Source organism: Rhinopithecus bieti, unplaced genomic scaffold (genome assembly GCF_001698545.2).
Source record: "Rhinopithecus bieti isolate Rb0 unplaced genomic scaffold, ASM169854v2 scaffold_61461, whole genome shotgun sequence".
In the NCBI taxonomy this organism is placed as follows: Eukaryota; Metazoa; Chordata; class Mammalia; order Primates; family Cercopithecidae; genus Rhinopithecus; species Rhinopithecus bieti.
In genome coordinates, this window is record NW_016823852.1 from 1,853,619 (window position 1) to 1,872,406 (window position 18,788).

Here is an 18,788-nt window from a genome sequence, read left to right on the forward strand (position 1 = left end):
TGGATAGATAGATGGATGATGAATAAATGAATACCTCCCAGGGTGATAAGTACAACTACAGCTCTACTTATCGGTAGTCGAGGAAGGCATTCAGGAGAGTTGCTTTCCGAACTGGGTTTAGAAAGATGAATACTGACATCATACAAGCAAAGGAGCCATAAGGGCATTCTGGGCAGAAGGAATGGCATGTTCATGAAGGAGAAGGCATGGAACATCCTGGGGAGTGTGCGAGGAGAAGGCAGGGTTCCCCAGTCTTGACGCTGTTGACATTTGGGGCAGGATAATTCTTCCTAGGGGCAGGACTGGTGTGTCCTGTATACTGTAGGATATTTAGCAGCACGGCGTCCACCCATAAAATGCCAGTAGAATCCTCCCTCTAGTTATGACAATGAAAAATGTCTCCAGACATTGCTAACTGTCCCCAAGGGAGACAAAACCACTCCCTGGAGCACCGCTGCTCCAGGTAGGTCTGGCACGCTGACATTTGAGGCACAACGTGGGAGTGAAAAGAATGGAGGCCAGCAGGCCAGGTGGTGAAGGAGCTGGAGTGGCAAGGTCAGGATTCAAGGAGGAGATCTTGTGGGGTGAGGAGATGAGGAAGGTTTCCACGGGAGAGGGACCCAGGTACAGACCTGGGAAGGCTTGGAGGCAATGTGGAAGACTGAGTTCCATGAAAGAAAGAAGCAGGAGGCCACTCAGGAGCCTGGCACTCCTCCTCAAGGCAGACACCAGTCTCTCCAGCACCAGGCAGGGAGCGAGCACTGGAGCCTCTGGTGTTCTGTCTGGGGGACCAGTCCAGGTCCCTTCCAGGTCCAGAAGCCTGCCAGGGGGAGGGCTTAAGAGGCAGGTGCAGCCACGGATGAAGGAGCCTAGAGTTTGAGGAAGCACTCTCCCAGAATGAGAGACTTCTTACTGAAGCCAGTGCAATGCAGGAAAAAAGCTGGAACATCAAGTACACTTCCAATTCCAGTCCTTCCACTCTTTATCTGTAAAGCTTAGGCAGGCCATTATATTGTCCTGAACCTCAGTTTCCTCATCAGTGAAATGGGGGCACTGAGACCCACCTTACAAGGCTGCTGGGAAGATTAACTGAAATAATCTGAATGCCCTGCATAGTCCCCTCCTTAGCCCAGAGCAAGTCTTCAGACATGTTCCACGAGAGGACTCCAGCTAGCCTCCAGACGCTGTTCTCTCGAAATTCAGATTTCATACTACTAAAGGATACTTAGAACACTGACTTTCAGTATTACAAGCACACTCTGTATTTTACATTTTCAAAAAGAAAAGCCATGATCTGACATTGGGGTCAAATATCCTTCTTTCTGATAACCATCTTAGCTTCAAATACTTACCATCTGACCAGAGCCTAACCAAAGGGTTGACAGCTGTGTCAGGGCTCGTTCTGCCTCCTCTACAAAAGTCCTGTGAGGTGAGTCCCAAAATTAGCATCCCCATTCTATGCACTAGAAGACTGAGGCTGAGGCAACTTAAGAGACTACTCTCCAAGTTCTTGGCCAAAGCAGGCTGGTAAGAGTTGGAGTGGGATTTGAACCCACCTAAAGAGGTGGCTTCAGAGTCCTTGCTGGTCATCTGGACACTATTCTAAGCATTTAGAGGACCTTTGGCTTCTTCAGCAACATTTACTTTTAACATTTACTGTTCTCATATCGGGGAAAAAATGTAATTACTCTTGTAAAGATTCTAAAATCTAAATATTAGCACAGAAAACTGATAATACAATTCCCCACTCAGAGAAGACAGACCTAAGAGAGGGGAATGGACTGCACTGTGGGTCAGTGGCTGAGCTTGAGCCACAGACCACACGTGGGGACTCCCAGGCCGACTCACTTCTCATCCTGCTGAAGTGGAAGGTTCTGGAACAGCATCACCTGGGCTCTACATCCAGGATGCTTTCCCAGCTGTTTGCTGTGGGGAGCTACTTTACCCCTCTGTGTCTGAGTTTCTGTAAAATTCAGACCAAAGTAGGTACTCTCTCGCTGGGGCTTATTAACTCCAGAGAAGAAGAAAGAAAATTGCGTGCATGTATGAGTGAGTGTGTGTGTGTGTGCGCGCGCGCGCACGCGCACCCGCATGCATATAGCTTAGCATCAAGAATTTAGGAAACACCTGAAAAATGGTGACATTATACTCTTATAGTTTTTTTACCAGGCACTTTATATATGAGGCCACATCTAACTTTGTTCTGACCATTGTGAGGTAGGTGTGATCCTCCCCATATCACAAAACAGGAAACTGAGGCTGCCCTGGTGAAAGACTGTGTGGTGACAATCAGAGTGTCAAACTGGGTCCCCTGGATCTTTCAGGATAATTGACTTCCTCTTGCCTGCTTGCAGGCCCACCATGAGAGACAATGCATTATCTTTCAGGTTTTGGGACAGTGTCTGGTACACCTGGACTGGATACTCAGTGGTTATCAGACCTGCCTCCTCTCTCATTGAAAGAATAAAGCCCTGGGAGCTGGGTGGGAGCCTAAGGGGGGGGGCGGGCGGTGTACAGAGACCATGATAATCTCTAGATGACCTGCAGGCATGTAGAAGGCTAGGGGAGAGATGACCTCACCACAATCCCTTTTCTTTGCACACCTCTTAGAGACATGCAGATCTGCAAGGCTATAGCTGTTGGCCTCACAAAGCCCCAAGAGAATATCCCTCCCTTCTCCTACTAACTTCGACTTATATCTGGGTTCGAACTCCAACATTTCTACTTACTCCTTCTGTAAGCTTAGATAACTCACCAAATTTTCATCTATAAATATGAATGAATAATCCCTGACTCCCAGGGTTAATGAGCATCCAAAACAATGGTCCTCAACTTTGGCTGCATGCAGGAGCCACCTGGGAGATTTCATTCATATTAATGCCCGGGTCTCACTCTCAGAGACTCTGATACAGTTGTTCTGAGGCGTGGCCTAGAAAGCAGGAGTTCCAAAATCTCCCCAGGTGATTCTAATATGCAGTTCAAAACCAAGAAGCTCTGATATACATGTAGCAGGTACTCTATTAATACTGCCCCTTCTCATCTCTTTAGTGTTAGTTACCTGTTCAGAATTTATCTTTAAAGGCTTTATCAGTTCCTTAGGATGGCTCTTAAGAATTCTCTCTGTCAGCCACCCCACCCTTGCACGTTCTCCTATTGACAATTTCTGCACTTTCAAAACAAACGATTCAACCCCTGGCCAATCAGCAGCCCCTTTATCTAGCTTTGGCTCCTCTTCTGTTGATTGGTTGAAGCCAATTGGTTAAGACACACAATGCCCTCCTGCAGATGCCAATGGGGAATCAAACAGATGGAATGATCCATTGTTCGCTCTTCAGTCAGGGAACTCCATCACTGGCCTCCAAGTCTCTCCCTTACCGTGTACAAAAGCTCACATAATAAAACCCCAGGTTGTCCCAGGTAGACCTTAAATGATACTGTTTCTCCCTTCCGTGTCCATAACCCCCACCCCACCTTTGTGTGAATGCCCACCTCCATTCTTCATGGACTACTCCCATGTCAGGAGATGTGCCATCAGCCAGTCACTCATTTCCAGCCACGCCTCCCCAAAAGACACTCTCCTGCAGTCATGCTGCTCCCCCAAAGCTCTCCATGCTTTGCCTTAAAAATGCCTTCCTTTGCCCAATCCATGGTCTGCCAGGAAGATTTTTTCTCACCTTTACAAGCCCAATTCAAATGCTCTCCTCTGCAGTTTGCCTAACCTGTCCTCTCAGCCCCATTCCCAAACCCTCTCCACCCCAACAGAATTTAGTTGTTTCCACCTGTGCACCCTCACAATCTTTGTAATGCTCAGGTATAACATTTACCAGGATGAAGTAGATTAAACTGTCATACTAGAAAAGGATTTTGTAATTTTGTCTTTTTATAACCAACTCCTAGTATAGGGACAGGGTCTTAGCAGGTGCAAACTGAATGCTTGCTGGAATGAATCCAATCCTCTGTCCTCAAATCTATACCTGTCAATTTTTGAAAGACCTTCCCAAAATAATCAAGATGAATTTTCTGTCACTATCTAGAAGCTTATTAGTATTCACCAGCTGTAAGAAAACTTTAACAAGGAAAGATCAATTTGCTTGCCCATTTATGCAGATATGAACAAAAAATGAATAAACACTTACCATAAATCTGAAATAACACAAGAGATGTCTCGGCTCTGGAAGGAATAACTACATTTTACAAGAAAGGGAGCACATTTGGCAGATAAGGGGATGAAAGGGTTTGGGGGGTGGAATTTTTCGCTGCTTTATTTCCTGAGATGGGGGGATCCTGGGGGCTAATGAGAGCAAGAGCACCTGCTTTACCTTTTCTGGAGCAGGCAGCTGTAAGTGATTAACCTCCAAGGGAGTGATGAGAGGGACGGTCTGGAAGCCATCCTCAACTGAAGGCGGCTTGGTTCCCTTCTCGCTGGGGTTACTGTTCAGCTTCACCATCCTTACGCCTTTCTTCCCAGACCTAAGGCAAGCAGTGGGATTCTGGTTACAGCAGGAGGTGAGGCAGAAAGAGAGGGCTGACGACAGAGAAAACAGCACTGTCCTCAAAAGCTCCACTCAAGGGGCTTTCAATCTGCGATCAGTCATTGATCTTCCACTAGATTTCCTGACATGATTCCCACTGTCCAATAAAACTTCAATCATCAAAACATGCCACCTTCCCATGGGGTTCAACAGCACTCAAATTTAAGGAATTCAAGGAAAATCCTAAACCTACACACAAAAAAATATAAGTGTAAAACAAATATACTTTTAGAGCTAAAGTGTTCACACAATGCCAGTAAAAAGATTATACTTAGTGCAAAATGAAGTCCTATTATACCATCCCCCCTGCGGTATGATAAATTTCACCTCACCACTCTGGTTGCTATTCTATTATGTTGGTTTTTCAATCAGTAATACCCTAAAACACAATAAATACATTAAATATCCCAGTGTGTACCCTGTTACATCATATGTGGATTGTACATGAGGTGCAATTTCCTAAAATAAAAACAGAAAAAAAGGCTAGCTTGAACCTGATCCTGTTATTCAGCCATGGAATGCCTCCATTTCCTCAATAGTGAAGGGCCATTTTTTTTGGTTCCACGGAAAGTTAGCAGCTCCCATATTGCAGGATTGCCAACCAAATAAACAAATCACATTTATTCATCTCCAGATCCCTTAGAAGTCTAATGGTGCTCCCCTCCCACCCCCAGAAGCTCAACACAACTGAATTTCTTCTCTCAATCCTGCTGATGGAACGTTTAGACAAAACAGGGTTGTCGTGGGGGTGAAAGGATTTGGAAGATATTTGGGAGTGGTTATAGCAAAAACAAATGCCTACTTACTGTGCTGCACTCTTGGGGGGTCAGAGCAGATTCAAGCCAATTTGAAGAGGAGGAGGACGGCCAGGAGTCCTCCCTCCTCAGCCCGAGCTTGTGGTGCTGAAAGGACAGCGCCTCGCGTGCGTCTGGATCGGAGCTTCTGAGAGCAGGCGTGAGCGAGCGGGGAAGAGCTCCTGGCAGCTGCCTGCCTGCTTGCTCACTCGCGCCCCCTCCTACCGGGGAACGCGCTCCCACACCATCTGTCATCTGGCACCACCTGCTGTTTCTTATGCATGACCACAACCACTGCATGGGGCAAAATGGTTTCAAGAAAGTGGGAGGGATTTTGGCCAAATCAAAAATAATAATAATAATAATAATAATAATAATAATAAGCACCATATAGTAAGTAATCCTTGAGCCTTTGGAAAAACTGGAAAAGCAGGCACATTCATTAGGGAAGAGATCGCCTCCTAAGACCTTCCAGAAAAATATCATAAAACACAGAATGGCTCAAGACCTCTACTGTGCTCTGACCCCGTGGTCAGGACAGAAGGGAAATATGTTTATTGTGTATCTTTCATGCAGTGGGCATTTTTCCAGCCTCTTTCAGACTATTTCCCTCATTTGCAAAATGGGGTTTCTAATAGTACATATATGATGGGGTTAGTACAAAGCATGAAATGGGATAGCATAGGGAAAGCATTTAGCACAGAGCAGCGACTATGGCAAGCACTGTATTCACATTTGCTACTACATTCAACATTGTACTCTGATCATACAGGTCAGCCAAGGTAACCAGAGCTGGAATTTGAAAGCTGATCGGTGGCCACCAAAATTTGCATCCAGCCCAGGACATTATATGGCTTCCAAGATGGTGTCTGAAATCAGAGAGGGCCAAGTCCTAGTGTCTTCTCTACCAAATTCTGGCTGTATGGATTTTGGACATTTTGCATTCATTCTTTAAACCTCCCTTTCCTTATCTCTGGTGTAAGAATAATAATATCTCTCTTGCAGAGTGAATGTAAATATGAGAAGAGATTGTGCTCAGAGAAACCCTTTATTACTTAGGGACAAGGTTCTGAATGGCTGAATTATTTCATCCCTGGGGATTGCGCATAGATTCTCTTCAAATCCTCTGAGGTCAAGGCTGTTGCCACTGTCTTCACTAAGCTGCGGTTCAAGCCACTGATGGTTGTTCATTCCCAGCTGCAGTGCTGTTTATTATGCACTTTATGAGGCCCAGCTGTCTTGGCATTTGTAACAGGGTCCCCTTTTGCTTTCAAAAGTATTCTAGTTTATGTGATAAATTGTTAGGTCACCCTAGTTAGTGCTCATGTGCTGAGCACACACTCTACTAGCTAAAAGGTCAGGAGAAAACTTATGTATTATATATACTGTTCAGTAATGAAACATGTGGAGAGGGGTGTGTGTGGAGAGGGAGAGAGGTGGGGGGAGAGAGAGAGAGAGAGATTTTCTGAGACAACAAGGGCTAGCACATCTGAGCTGCACAGGGCTATATTAGTAGAAGTATGCAAATATATGAAATGGGAGTGTCCAAATAAATGTTAGTCCTCCACTCTCTTCTTTCCAAAGACCTACATGATTTTTCAGGTGCAATCATTGTGACAGCACAATGTGGACAATCACGTGGAGTCAATTGTGAACGCTTGTGGTTAATCCTGTTATTGCTGCCTCCAGAGGAAAAAGAAATTCCCTTTGACAGGTCTTGTGACTGATTCACATGTAGAAATCACACTTTTAATAATTCCAAGCCAAGCTTCTGCACAGCAAAGGAAATAATTAACAGACTAAAGAGACAACCTACAAAATGGAAGAAAATATCTGCGAACTATGCATCTGACCAGTGGTTAATACCCAGAATATATAAGAAACTCAAACAACTCAACAGCCCAAAAAAAAAAAAAAATCTGATTTAAAAATTGGCAAGCCAGGGCACGGTGGCTCACGCCTGTAATCCCAGCACTTTGGGAAGGCCGAGGTGGGTGGATCACAAGGTCAGGAGTTTGAGACCGTCTCTACTAAAAATACAAAGATTAGCCAGACTTGGTGGGTGCCTGTAATCCCAGCTACTCAGGAGGCTGAGGCAGGAGAATCGCTTGAACCTGTGAGGCAGAGGTTGCAATGAGCTGAGAACACGCCACTGCACTCTAGCCTGGGTGACAGAGTGAGACTGTCTCAACAACAACAACAAAAAATGGCAAATACCTGAACAGACATTTCTCTAAAGAAGACATACAAATGGCTAACATGTATATGAAAAAGTGCTCAATGTCCCTAATCATCAGGGAAATGCAAATCAAAACTACAATGAGATATCACCTCGTCCCAATTACAATGGCTATCATTAAAAGACAAAAACAACAAATGCTGTCATGAACGTGGAGAAAGAGGAACTATTATATACTGTTAGTGCGGACGTAAATTAGTACAGCCATTATGAAGAACGGTGTGGAGGTTCCTCAAAAAAATTAAAAATAGAACTACCATATGATACAGCAATTCCACTACTGGATGTTCATTTAAAGGAAAGGAAGCCAGTATGTCAAAGAGATATTTGTACTCTCATGTTTATGACAGCACTATTCACAATAGCCAATTATTCAATATTCAATAGTCAACCCGAGTGTGCATCCAACAAATAAATGGTTTTTAAAAAGCTGATCTCTCTCTCTCTCTATACACACACACACACACACACACACACACACACACACATACACACAGTGGAATACTATGCAGCCACAAAAAAAATAAATTATGTCATTTGTGGTTACATGGATGAACCTGGACATTCTGTAAAATGAAATAAGCCAGGTACAGAAGGACAAATACTGCATGATCTCATTAATGTGAAATCTTAAAAAAAAAAAAAAAAAGTTAATCTCATAGTAGTAAAGAGTAGAATAGTGCTTACCAGTGGCTGGAGATAGTAGGGAGCAGGCAAGAAGGGTTAGAGATTGGTCCAGGGGTACAAAGTTACAGTTAGACAGGAGAAATAAATTATGCTGTTACATTGCACAGTAGGGTAACTATGGTTAACAATATTGTATTGTATATTTTTAAAAGAGCTAAAATAATTTTGAATGTTCTCATATAAAGAGATGGTCAGGAATTCAAGACCAGCTTGGTCAATATGGTGAAACCCCGTCTCTACTAAAAATACAAAGATTAGCCAGACTTGGTGGGTGCCTGTAATCCCAGCTACTCGGGAGGCTGAGGCAGGAGAATCACTTGGACCTGGGAAGTGGAGATTGCAGGGAGCAGAGATCATGCCACTGCACTCTAGCCTGGGTAACAGAGTAAGACTCCATCTCAAAAAAAAAAAGAAAAAATGAATGTATACATGTATCAAAACATCACACCATCCTCCATACATATGTACAATTATTATGTTAATTAAAAGCAAAGTTTAAAAAAAATAATTTGAAGCCAGCGGTATTGAATTTAGTAAGGCCCAAGCCTGTCTCAAGGCAGTGGGAAATTCAGGCCTCCTGATATGTGAGGCCAGGAGAGAAGCTGCAGGAAGAAACAGAGGGCTGAAGTGATACGGGAATTTTCTCCTGGTTGGCAAGGTCCTATTTCTTCTTCTTCCAGCTATTTTGAAATATACAATAGATTTTTATAAATTATAGTTACATTACTGTGAGAGGTTCTTAATACAATAGACTATTACAGTATAATAGACTATTTTTCTGCTATGTAACGGTCTTTTTTTTAAGAGACAGGGTCTCGCTCTGTCACCCCCACTGGAGTGCAGTGGCACAATCCTATTATAGATCACTGCAACTTCAAACTCTTGGCCTCAAGTGATCCCACTGCCTTGGCCTCCCAAAGCACTGGGATTACAGGCAGGAGCCACCTATGCCTGGCCTGGAGTTCTTTAAAATATGTTTGTAGTTGAAAACAAAAACACGTTTGTAGTTGAAAATAAGTAGTTATAACATCTTCTGATGAGGTATTCAATGTATGTAAAGTAATATATAAGACAACTGCAATATAAAGAATTGAGGCTAAAGGGACCAATATGGTGGGAATGTTTCTACATTCTACTTGAAGTGGCAAAAGTATTTATTCTAACTAAACTATGCAAAGTTAAATTTTTCTATTGTAATCTCTAGGGCAACCAAAAATATACAAAGAGATATAGTCAAAATGCAATAGATCAAATGGGATACAAAAACAGTTCCAAAAGAAGGCAGAAAAGGAAAAAGAGAGGAACAAAAAAAATTAGGGGACAACAAAACAAATGATGGAATAGTAGACTTCGAACATATCAGTAATTACATTAAATGTAAGTGGGCTAAACAAACTAATTAAAAAGTTTGTCAAAATGGAGAAAAAACACAAACCAAATATATGTTGTCAACAAGAAATTCACTTCAAATGTAAAAATATAAGTAGATTCAAAGTAAAAGTATGGACTCTGGACTTTCAGCTCAGAGGAAGACAAAGTGCAACCTCCTTCTGTCATGCAGCATCTGATTTCATCTAACACCAGCCGCCTCTTCCATGCCGTTCAGGTTCAAGCACACCAAGATCAAAGTTGTATACCTGAGGTACACTGGTGGGGAAGTCAGTGTCATGCCTGCCCTGACCCCTGAGATCAACTCCATGGATCTGTCTCCAAATAAATGTTGGTGATGACATTGCCAAGAAAGCTAGTTACTGGAAGACCCTAAGGATTACAGTGAAATGAACCATTCAGAACATGCAGGCTCAGATGGAGGTGGTACATTCTGCCTCTGCACTATCATCAAAGTTCTCCAAGAATCACTCTGAGACAGAAAGCAGCAAAAAATAAAATAAAATAAAATGAATAAATAAAAGTAAGCAGGGTGGAAATATCATTTTTGTTGCAATTGTCAGCATTTCCCAATGCAGCACTGACATTTAGCTAGAGAACTCTCTGGAACCCTTAAAGAGCTCCTGGAGACTGTCCACCAACTGGTGGACTGCACTATTGATGGCTACCACCCTCGTGGCATCACAGATGACATCGACAATGGCATAGCAGAATGTCCAGCTAGTTAACAACTGCAAAGGAAAATATTTAAATGAAGGATCATTTGACAACCAAAAAAAAAAAAAAAAACAGTAAAGTGATGAAACAAGATACACCAATGTAACATTGACCAAAAGAAAGCTGGAGTAGCTATATTAATATCAAATAAACCATCCAGAGCAAAGAAGACAGAGATAAAGAGGGACATTACACATGATAAAAGGTCAATTCACTAAGAAGACATAACAATCCTAAATGCGTATGAACCTAATAACAAAGCTTCAAAATGCGTGGACCAAAACCTGACAAAACTAAAAAGAGAAATAGACAAAACTGCAATTATAGTTGGAATCTCCAATACTTCTCTGTCTTTGATTGACTGATAGGGCAAACAGAAAATTCAGGAATATTACCATTTTGGACTGGATAATTATGGAGAGAGCTGTGGGGTAAGGCTGTTCTGTGTATTGCAGGATGCTTAGCAGCATCTCTGTTTCTAACTACCAGATGCCACCAGCATCTCCTCCTAAGCTGTGATTATCAAAAAGGTCTCCAGATACTGACAAATGTCCTGGGGGAAAATCATTCTCAGTTGAGAACCACTGCTACAGAAGAACAGAACATCACCAATTAACTGGATCTAACTGACATTTATGGAATAATTCACCCAAAACAGGAGAATAAACATTTTTTTAGTGCACATTGAACACATACCAAGATAGACCATATCCGAGTTATAAAACAAACCTGAAAAAAAATTAAAATTGAGATAATACAAAAAACTGTTCTCTGATTATAATGGAATTAGACCAAAAATCAATGACAGAATAGTAACAGGAAAGTCTCCAAACAGAGGTTAAACAACATTCTTCGAAATAATTCATATATCAAAAGAAAGTCTCAAGAAAATGAGAAAACATGTTCAACAGAACAAAAATGAAAACATAAGATATCAAAATTTGAGGAGTGCACCTTCAGTAGTAATGAGAGAAAAATTTGCAGCATTAAATGTGTGTATTATAAAAGAAGAAAGGTTTCAAATAAATCATCTAACCTTTCACCCAGAAAAAAAAGAGCAAAATAAACCCAAAGCAAACAGAAGGAAAGAGATAATAAACAGCAGAAATCAATATAACTGAAAACAGAAACACAATGGAGCTAATCAACAAAGGCAAAAGCTGGTTCTTTAAAACGATTAGTAAATTTGGCTGGGCAGAGTGGCTCATGCCTATAATTCCAGCACCTTGGAAGGCCAAAGCAGGAGGATCACTTGAGCCCTGGAGTTCCAGATGAGCCTGGGCACCATAGGAGACCCCATCTCTACAAAAAATTTAAAAATTAGTCAGGCATAGTGGCACACACCTGTAGTCCCAGCTACTCAGGAGGCTGAAGTGGAAGAATCACTCAAGCCAGAGAAGTCGAGGCTGCAGTGAGCTATGATAGAGTCACTGCACTCCAGCCTCGGTGACAGAGCAAAACTCTATTTCAAAAAAATTTAAATTTAAATTTAAAAATTTGTAACTTTGATACACCTCTAGAAAGACTGACAGAGGAAAGACAGAACACACAAATTACTAATCTCGTGAATGAAAGAGGCGCTAACGTTACAGAGCGTGAAGACATTAAAAGGGTAAGAGACTACTACAAACCATGCTATGTACATAAATTTGATAAAGCAGATTAAATGGGCCAATTTCTCAAAAACCATAGACTAGCAAAACTTACTGAAGACGAAATGGTAATCCGAATGATAATCCTAACTATTAAGGGAATTGAATTTGTAGTAAAAATCTTCCCCCAAAAAGGAATCTTCAAACCAGACAGTTTCACCATGGGAACACATGTTTAAAAAAAAAAAAATTCTATACAATCTCTTCTAGAAAACAGATGAAGAGATAAACAGTTCCCAATTTATTCTATGAGGCCAGCATTACTTTCATACCAAAACCAAAGACAGTCCAAGACAAGAAAAATACAGGCCAATATGCCTCATGAATATACGTGCAAAACTTTTCAATAAAATATTAGAAAATCAAATCCAGCAACAGACAAAAAGAATAATACACCATAGGCTTTATCCTAGGAGACAAATTGATGAAGAGAAAAACATTTAATAAAAGTTATGTCCATTCACAATAAAACTCTCAGCAAACTTGAAACAAAAGGAAACTAAGCTTGATAAAGGACATTTTAAAAATAAAATAAAACCTGGCCAAGCATAATGGCTCATGCCTGTAATCACAGCACTTTGGGAGGCAGAGGTGGGAGGATCGCTTGAGGCCAGGAATTTGAAACCAGCCTAAGCAACATAGTGAGAGCCCCATCTCTGCAAACAATTTTAAAATTAACATCATGTTATACTTAATGGTAAAAGACAAAACGCCTTCCTCCTAATATCTGAAACAAAGGAACACTCTCACCACTCTTATTTAGAACTATACTAGCCAGTGCAATGAAGCAGGAAAAATTAATAAGAGGCATACAGATTGGAGAGGAAGAAATAAAACTGTCTTTATTTGTAGAGAACATAATTGCTTGCATTAAAAAAAGTATTTTTAAAATATCTTGAACCAATTTAATATGTGGGTTTAACATTCATGAATATATGAATGTGCACAATTTAATCAATCATATTTCTATTTACCAGAAATGAATAAATAGAAATCAAAATTTTTTTACAATACCATTTACAATAGTTCTCCAAAATAAAAAACCTTGCTATAAATCTAGCAAAATACATATAGGATCTGTATAGTGAAAATTACAAAATGCTTATGAAATATCCTAAAGGCCTAAGTAATTGAAGAATAACAAGTTCACTAATTGGACATTCAACATAGTAATGATGTCAAATCCATAAAATTGACCTATTTTATGGTCAATTTTCATAAAATAGGTCAATTTTCATAAAATGGGTCAATTTTCAATTCTAACCTCTGGCAGAAATTTTTGTAGATAAGGTTATTCCAAAATATATATAGAAAGGCAAAATAACTATAATAACCAAAACAATTATTTTAAAAGAAAATAAAATTGAAAGAATCACACTATCCAATTTTAACACTTACTATAAAGCTATAGTATTTTATACAGCAATGTAATGGCAATGGGATAGACATATAAATTAATGGGAGAGATGAGAGAGCACAAAAATAGACCCACACAAATAATGGTCAATGGATTTTTGACAATAGCACAAATGCAATTCAGTGGAGAAAAGATGGTCTTTTTAAAATGATGTTGAATAATGAGCTTTGACCTAAACCTCATATCTTACATAGACTACACATCTAAAAGTCAAATATGAAACTAAAATGTTTGGAATAAATCATAGGAAAAAATATTTCGTGTCCTAGGGTTAGGCAAATAGTTCATACACTTGACACCAAATGCAAAATCTATAAAAGATAAGATTGATAAATTGGGGTTCATCAAACTTTAAGATTTTTGTTTTGCCAAAGACACTGTCAAGAAAAAATAATAAGACAAGGTAAAGACTTGGAGAAAATATTTGCAAATCTACCTGACAACAGACTTGTATTCAGAATATGTAAAGAACCCTCATAATTTGACAATAAAAAAAAAACTATTAAAAGTGGGCAAAATCTTAGATGGATACTTCATCAAAGGGTATGAATAGATAGCAAATAAGCACATTAAAGGATGTTCAAAATCATTAGCATTACGGTCCTGGAGATCACATAAGTAATTTAATCAGCCTTTGTGTGAATGAATCTATTAGATTCCTTCCCAAGAGTTCATTTTCACAGGGAAGGAAATGGAGCATGATTAAACGGAAGAAACAAATTAAAAAAAAAAAAAAAAAAAAAAAAAACAAAGGGTGGGCAGGGCCAAGATGGCTGACTAGCAGCGGTCAGAGGCTCCCACTGAGAAGAACCAAAACAGCATGAGAATCCTGCACTGGCAAGCAAGGTATCCATATTCTATCATCAGGACTGACTAGGTGGTTGGCATGACCCACAGAGAAAAATGAAAAGCAAGGTGGTGTGTTGGCCCACCTGAGAGCCACACAGGGCAAGGGGAGTCCTCACCCCCAGCCAAGGGAGGTGGTGAGTGAGCATGCTACCCAGCCTGGGAAACCGTGCTTTTTCCACAGATCTGTGCAACCTCAAATCAGAAGATCCCACTTGAGAGCCCATGCCACCAGGGCCATGGGTCCCAATCACAGAGCCGCACAGGTTCTCAACAGCCACTCAGTTGGAATCTACCTAAGACTACCAAGTTCCCTGGAGGAGGGTTGGCAGCCATCGCTGCAGCTGCTAGCTGCCTAAGACACTGAACTCCCAGGGTTGGGGAGAAGGGCGGCAGCCATCACTATAGCCCCAGTGATTTTTCCCTGCTGGAGCTGAGGAGACTGGATGGCTTGGTCCCAAGAGGTACTCCCCACAGCACAGCACACTGGCTGTTGCAGACCATGACCCGACTGCCTCCTCAGGCTGGACCCTGACACATTCCTCCTCACTGGGCAGGGCCTCCCTGCAGGAACTCCAGGAACTCCAGCAACTCTAGCTAGGGTCTTAGGGACAGAGCTCTGATCTCCCTGGGCCTGAGCCTCTAGAAGGAGAGGTGGCCATGGTCTCCACAGACCAGAAGACTTAATCTTTCCTTCTGCTAGTTCTGAGGAATCCAGGCAGCTCAGATAAGTGAGTTTCTCCCCTAATGCAGCACTATCCCTCCACCAAGGGACAGCCAAAGTGCTTTGTTAAATGGGTCCTGGTTCCCATGCCCCCCAGCTGGGTGAGACCCCATAACAGGGGTTGCCAGACACCCTATACAGGAGCATTCCTACTGGCATCAGGTTGGTGCCTCTCAAGATCAGAGATCCCAGAGAAAAGGCAAGCACCCATCTTTGCTGTTCTCCAGTCTCCTTGGGTGACATCTCCAGGTGTGGGAGATACCCAGATGAATAGGGCCTGAAATGAACCCCCGGCAAACTGCAGCAGCCCTACAGAAGAGGGACCTGACTACTGAAAGAAAAACAAACAAGCAGAAAGCAACAACAGCATCAACAAAAATCATCCCCACAAAAATCTCATCCAAAGGTCAGCAGCCTCAAAGATCGAAACTAGACAAACTCATGAAGATGAGAAAGAACCAATGCTAAAACAATGAAAATTCAAAAGGCCAGATCATTCTCCTCCAAATGATTGCAACATCTCTCCAGCAAGAGCACAGAACTGGATGGAGGATGAGATAGATGAATTGACAGAAGTAGATTTCAGAAGGTGGGTAATAACAAACTTGGCTGAGGTAAAGGAACATGTTTTAACCCAATGCAAAGAAGGTAAAAACCCATGATAAGAGGCTACAGGAACTGCCAACTAGAATAGCCAGTTCAGAGAGGAACATAAATGACCTGATGGAGCTGAAAAACACAGCACGAGAACTTTGTGATGCAAACACAAGTATCAAAAGCTGAATCAATCAAGTGGAAGAAAGAATGTCAGATATTGAAGACTATTTTACTGAATTAAGGCAGGCAGACAAGATTAGAGAAAAAAGAATGAAAAGGAATGAACAAAACCTCTGACAACTATGGGACTATGTAAAAAGACCAAACCTATGACTGATTGGAGTATCTGAAAGAGATGGGGAGAATGGGACCAAGTTGGAAAACACACTTCATGATATCATCCAGGAAAACTTTCCCAACCTAGCAAGACAAGCAAACACTCAAATTCAGGAAATACAGGGAACCCCAGTAGGATACTCCATGAGAAGATCAACCCCAAGATACATAATTATCAGATTCTCCAAGTTTGAAATGCAGGAAAAAATGTTAAGGGCAGCAAAAGAGAAAGGCCAAGTCACCTACAAAGGGAAGCCCATCAGACTAACAACAGTGGACCTCTCAGAAGAAACCCTACAAGCCAGAAGAGAGGGCTGATATTCAACATTCTTAAAGAAAAAAAATTTCAACCCAGAATTTCATATCCAGCCAAACTAAGCTTCATAAACAAAGGAGAAATAAAATACTTTTTAGACAAGCAAATGCTGAGTGAATTTGTCACCACTAGGCCTGCTTTGCAAGAGCTCCTGAAGGAAGCACTAAATAATGGAAAGGAAAAACTGGTACCTGCCACTGCAAAAACACACTGAAATACAAAGACCAATGGCACAGTGAAGAAACTGCATCAACTAGTGTGCAAAATAACTACTAGTATCATGATGATAGGATCACATTCACACATAACATTAACCTTAAGTAAAAATGGGATAAATGCCCCAATTAAAAGACAGACTGGCAAACTGAATAAAGAGTCAAGACCCATCAGTGTGCTGTATTCAAGAGACCCATCTCATGTACAAAGACATACACAGGCTCAAAATAAAGGGATGGAAAGAAATTTACCAAGCAAATGAAAAGCAGGAAAATGCAGAAGTTGCAATCCTAGTTTCTGACAAAACAGACTTTAAACCAACAAAGATCAAAAAACACAAAGAAGGGCATTACATAATGGTAAAGAAATCAATTCAACAAGAAGAGCTAACCATCCTAAATACATATGCACCCAATGCAGGAGAAAGGAGAACCCAGATTCATAAAACAAGTTCTTAGAAATCTACAGAGACTTAGACTCCCACATGGTAATAGTGGGAGACTTTAATACCCCACTGTCACTATTAGATCATCAAGACAAAAAATTAACAAGGATATTCAGGACTTGAACTCAGCTCTTGACAAGTAAACCTAATAGATATCTACAGAACACTACACCCCAAAACAACAGAATATACATTCTTCTCAGTGCCACATGGCACTTACTCTATAATTGATCAAATAACTGGACGTAAAACATTCCTCAGCAAATGTAAAAGAACTGAAATCACAACAAGCAGTCACTCAGACCACAGTGCAATCAAATTAGAACTCTAGATTAATAAACTCACTCAAAACCACACAACTATATGGATATTGAACAACCTGCTCCTGAATGACTCCTGGGTAAATAATGAAATTAAAGCAGAAATCAGGAAGTGCTTTGAAATCAATGAGAACAAAGAGATAGCCGGGCACGGTGGCTCAAGCCTGTAATCCCAGCACTTTGGGAGGCTGAGGCGGGTGGATCACGAGGTCAGGAGATCGAGACCATCCTGGCTAACATGGTGAAACCCTGTCTCTACTAAAAATACAAAAAATTAGCCGGGCATGGTGGCGGGTGCCTGTAGTCCCAGCTACTCGAAGGCTGAGGTGGGAGAATGGCATGAACCCGGGAGGCGGAGCTTGCAGTGAGCCAAGATCACGCCACTGCACTCCAGCCTGGGCGACACAGCGAGACTCCGTCTCAAAAAAAAAAAAAGAGAGAACAAAAAGACAATGTACCAAAATCTCCTGGATGCAGCTAAAGCAATGTTAAGAGGGATATTTATAGCACTAAATGCCCACATCAGAAAGTTACAAAGATCCCAAATTGGTACCCTAACAGCACAACTCAAAGAACTAGAGAAGCAAGAGCAAACAAATCCAAAAGCTAGCAGGAGACAAGAAATAACTATGATCTGAGCAGAACTGAGATAGACACACACACAAAAAATCCTTCCAAAATTCAACGAATCTAGGAGCTTGTGTTTTGAAAAAAATAATAAAATAGACCACTAGCTAGACTAATAAGAAAGAATCAAATAGATACAATAAAAAATGATAAAGGGGATATCACCACTGACCCCACAGATACACAAAAAACCATCAGAGAATACAATAGCATACCTCTATGCAAATAAACTAGAACATCTAGAAGGAATGGATAAACTCCTGGACATATACACCCTCCCAAGACTAAACCAGGAAGAAGTTGAATCCTTGAATAGACCAATAACAAGTTCTGAAATTGAGGCAGTAATAAATAGCCTACCAACCAAAAAAAGCCCAGGACCAGACAGATTCACAGCCGAATTCTACCAGAGGTACAAAGAGGAGCCAGTACCATTCCTTCTGAAACTATTTCAAAAAATCAAAAAGGAGAGACTTCTCCCTAACTCATTTTATGAGGCCAGAATCATTCTGATACCAAAATCTGGCAGAGATATAACAAAAAATGGAAACTTTAGGCCAATATCTCTGATGACCATCGATGAGAAATCCTCGATAAAATACTAGCAAACTGAATCCAGCAGCACATCAAAAAGCTTATCCACCATGATCAAGTGGGCATTCTCCCTGGGATGCAAGGCTGGTTCAACACGCACAAATCAAGAAACATAATTCATCACATAAACAGAACTAATGACAAAAAAAAAAAATGATTATCTCAATATATACAGAAAAGGCCTACAATAGGCCGGGCGCGGTGGCTCAAGTCTTTAATCCCAGCATTTTGGGAGGCTGAGACGGGCGGATCACTAGGTCAGGAGATCGAGACCATCCTGGCTAACACGGTGAAACCCCGTCTCTACTAAAAAATACAAAAAACTAGCTGGGCGAGGTGG

General features: G+C 41.2%; 1 protein-coding gene across 5 annotated transcripts in view; it reads right to left on the bottom strand.

The window, feature by feature from the left end:
• Nucleotides 1-18,788, bottom strand: part of NSG2 (neuronal vesicle trafficking associated 2) — a 137,561-nt gene that overhangs the window by 59,378 nt on the left and 59,395 nt on the right. For 4 of the 5 annotated variants that reach the window (XM_017861904.1, XM_017861902.1, XM_017861900.1 and 1 more), the window contains one exon: nt 4,320-4,470. In XM_017861904.1, coding sequence (XP_017717393.1) covers nt 4,320-4,448 — 129 coding nt within the window. In that variant the 5' untranslated portion in view covers nt 4,449-4,470. Of the gene's footprint in view, nt 1-4,319; nt 4,471-5,338; nt 5,598-18,788 lie in introns of those variants that run through there. The other variant, XM_017861903.1, reaches the window with a different exon arrangement.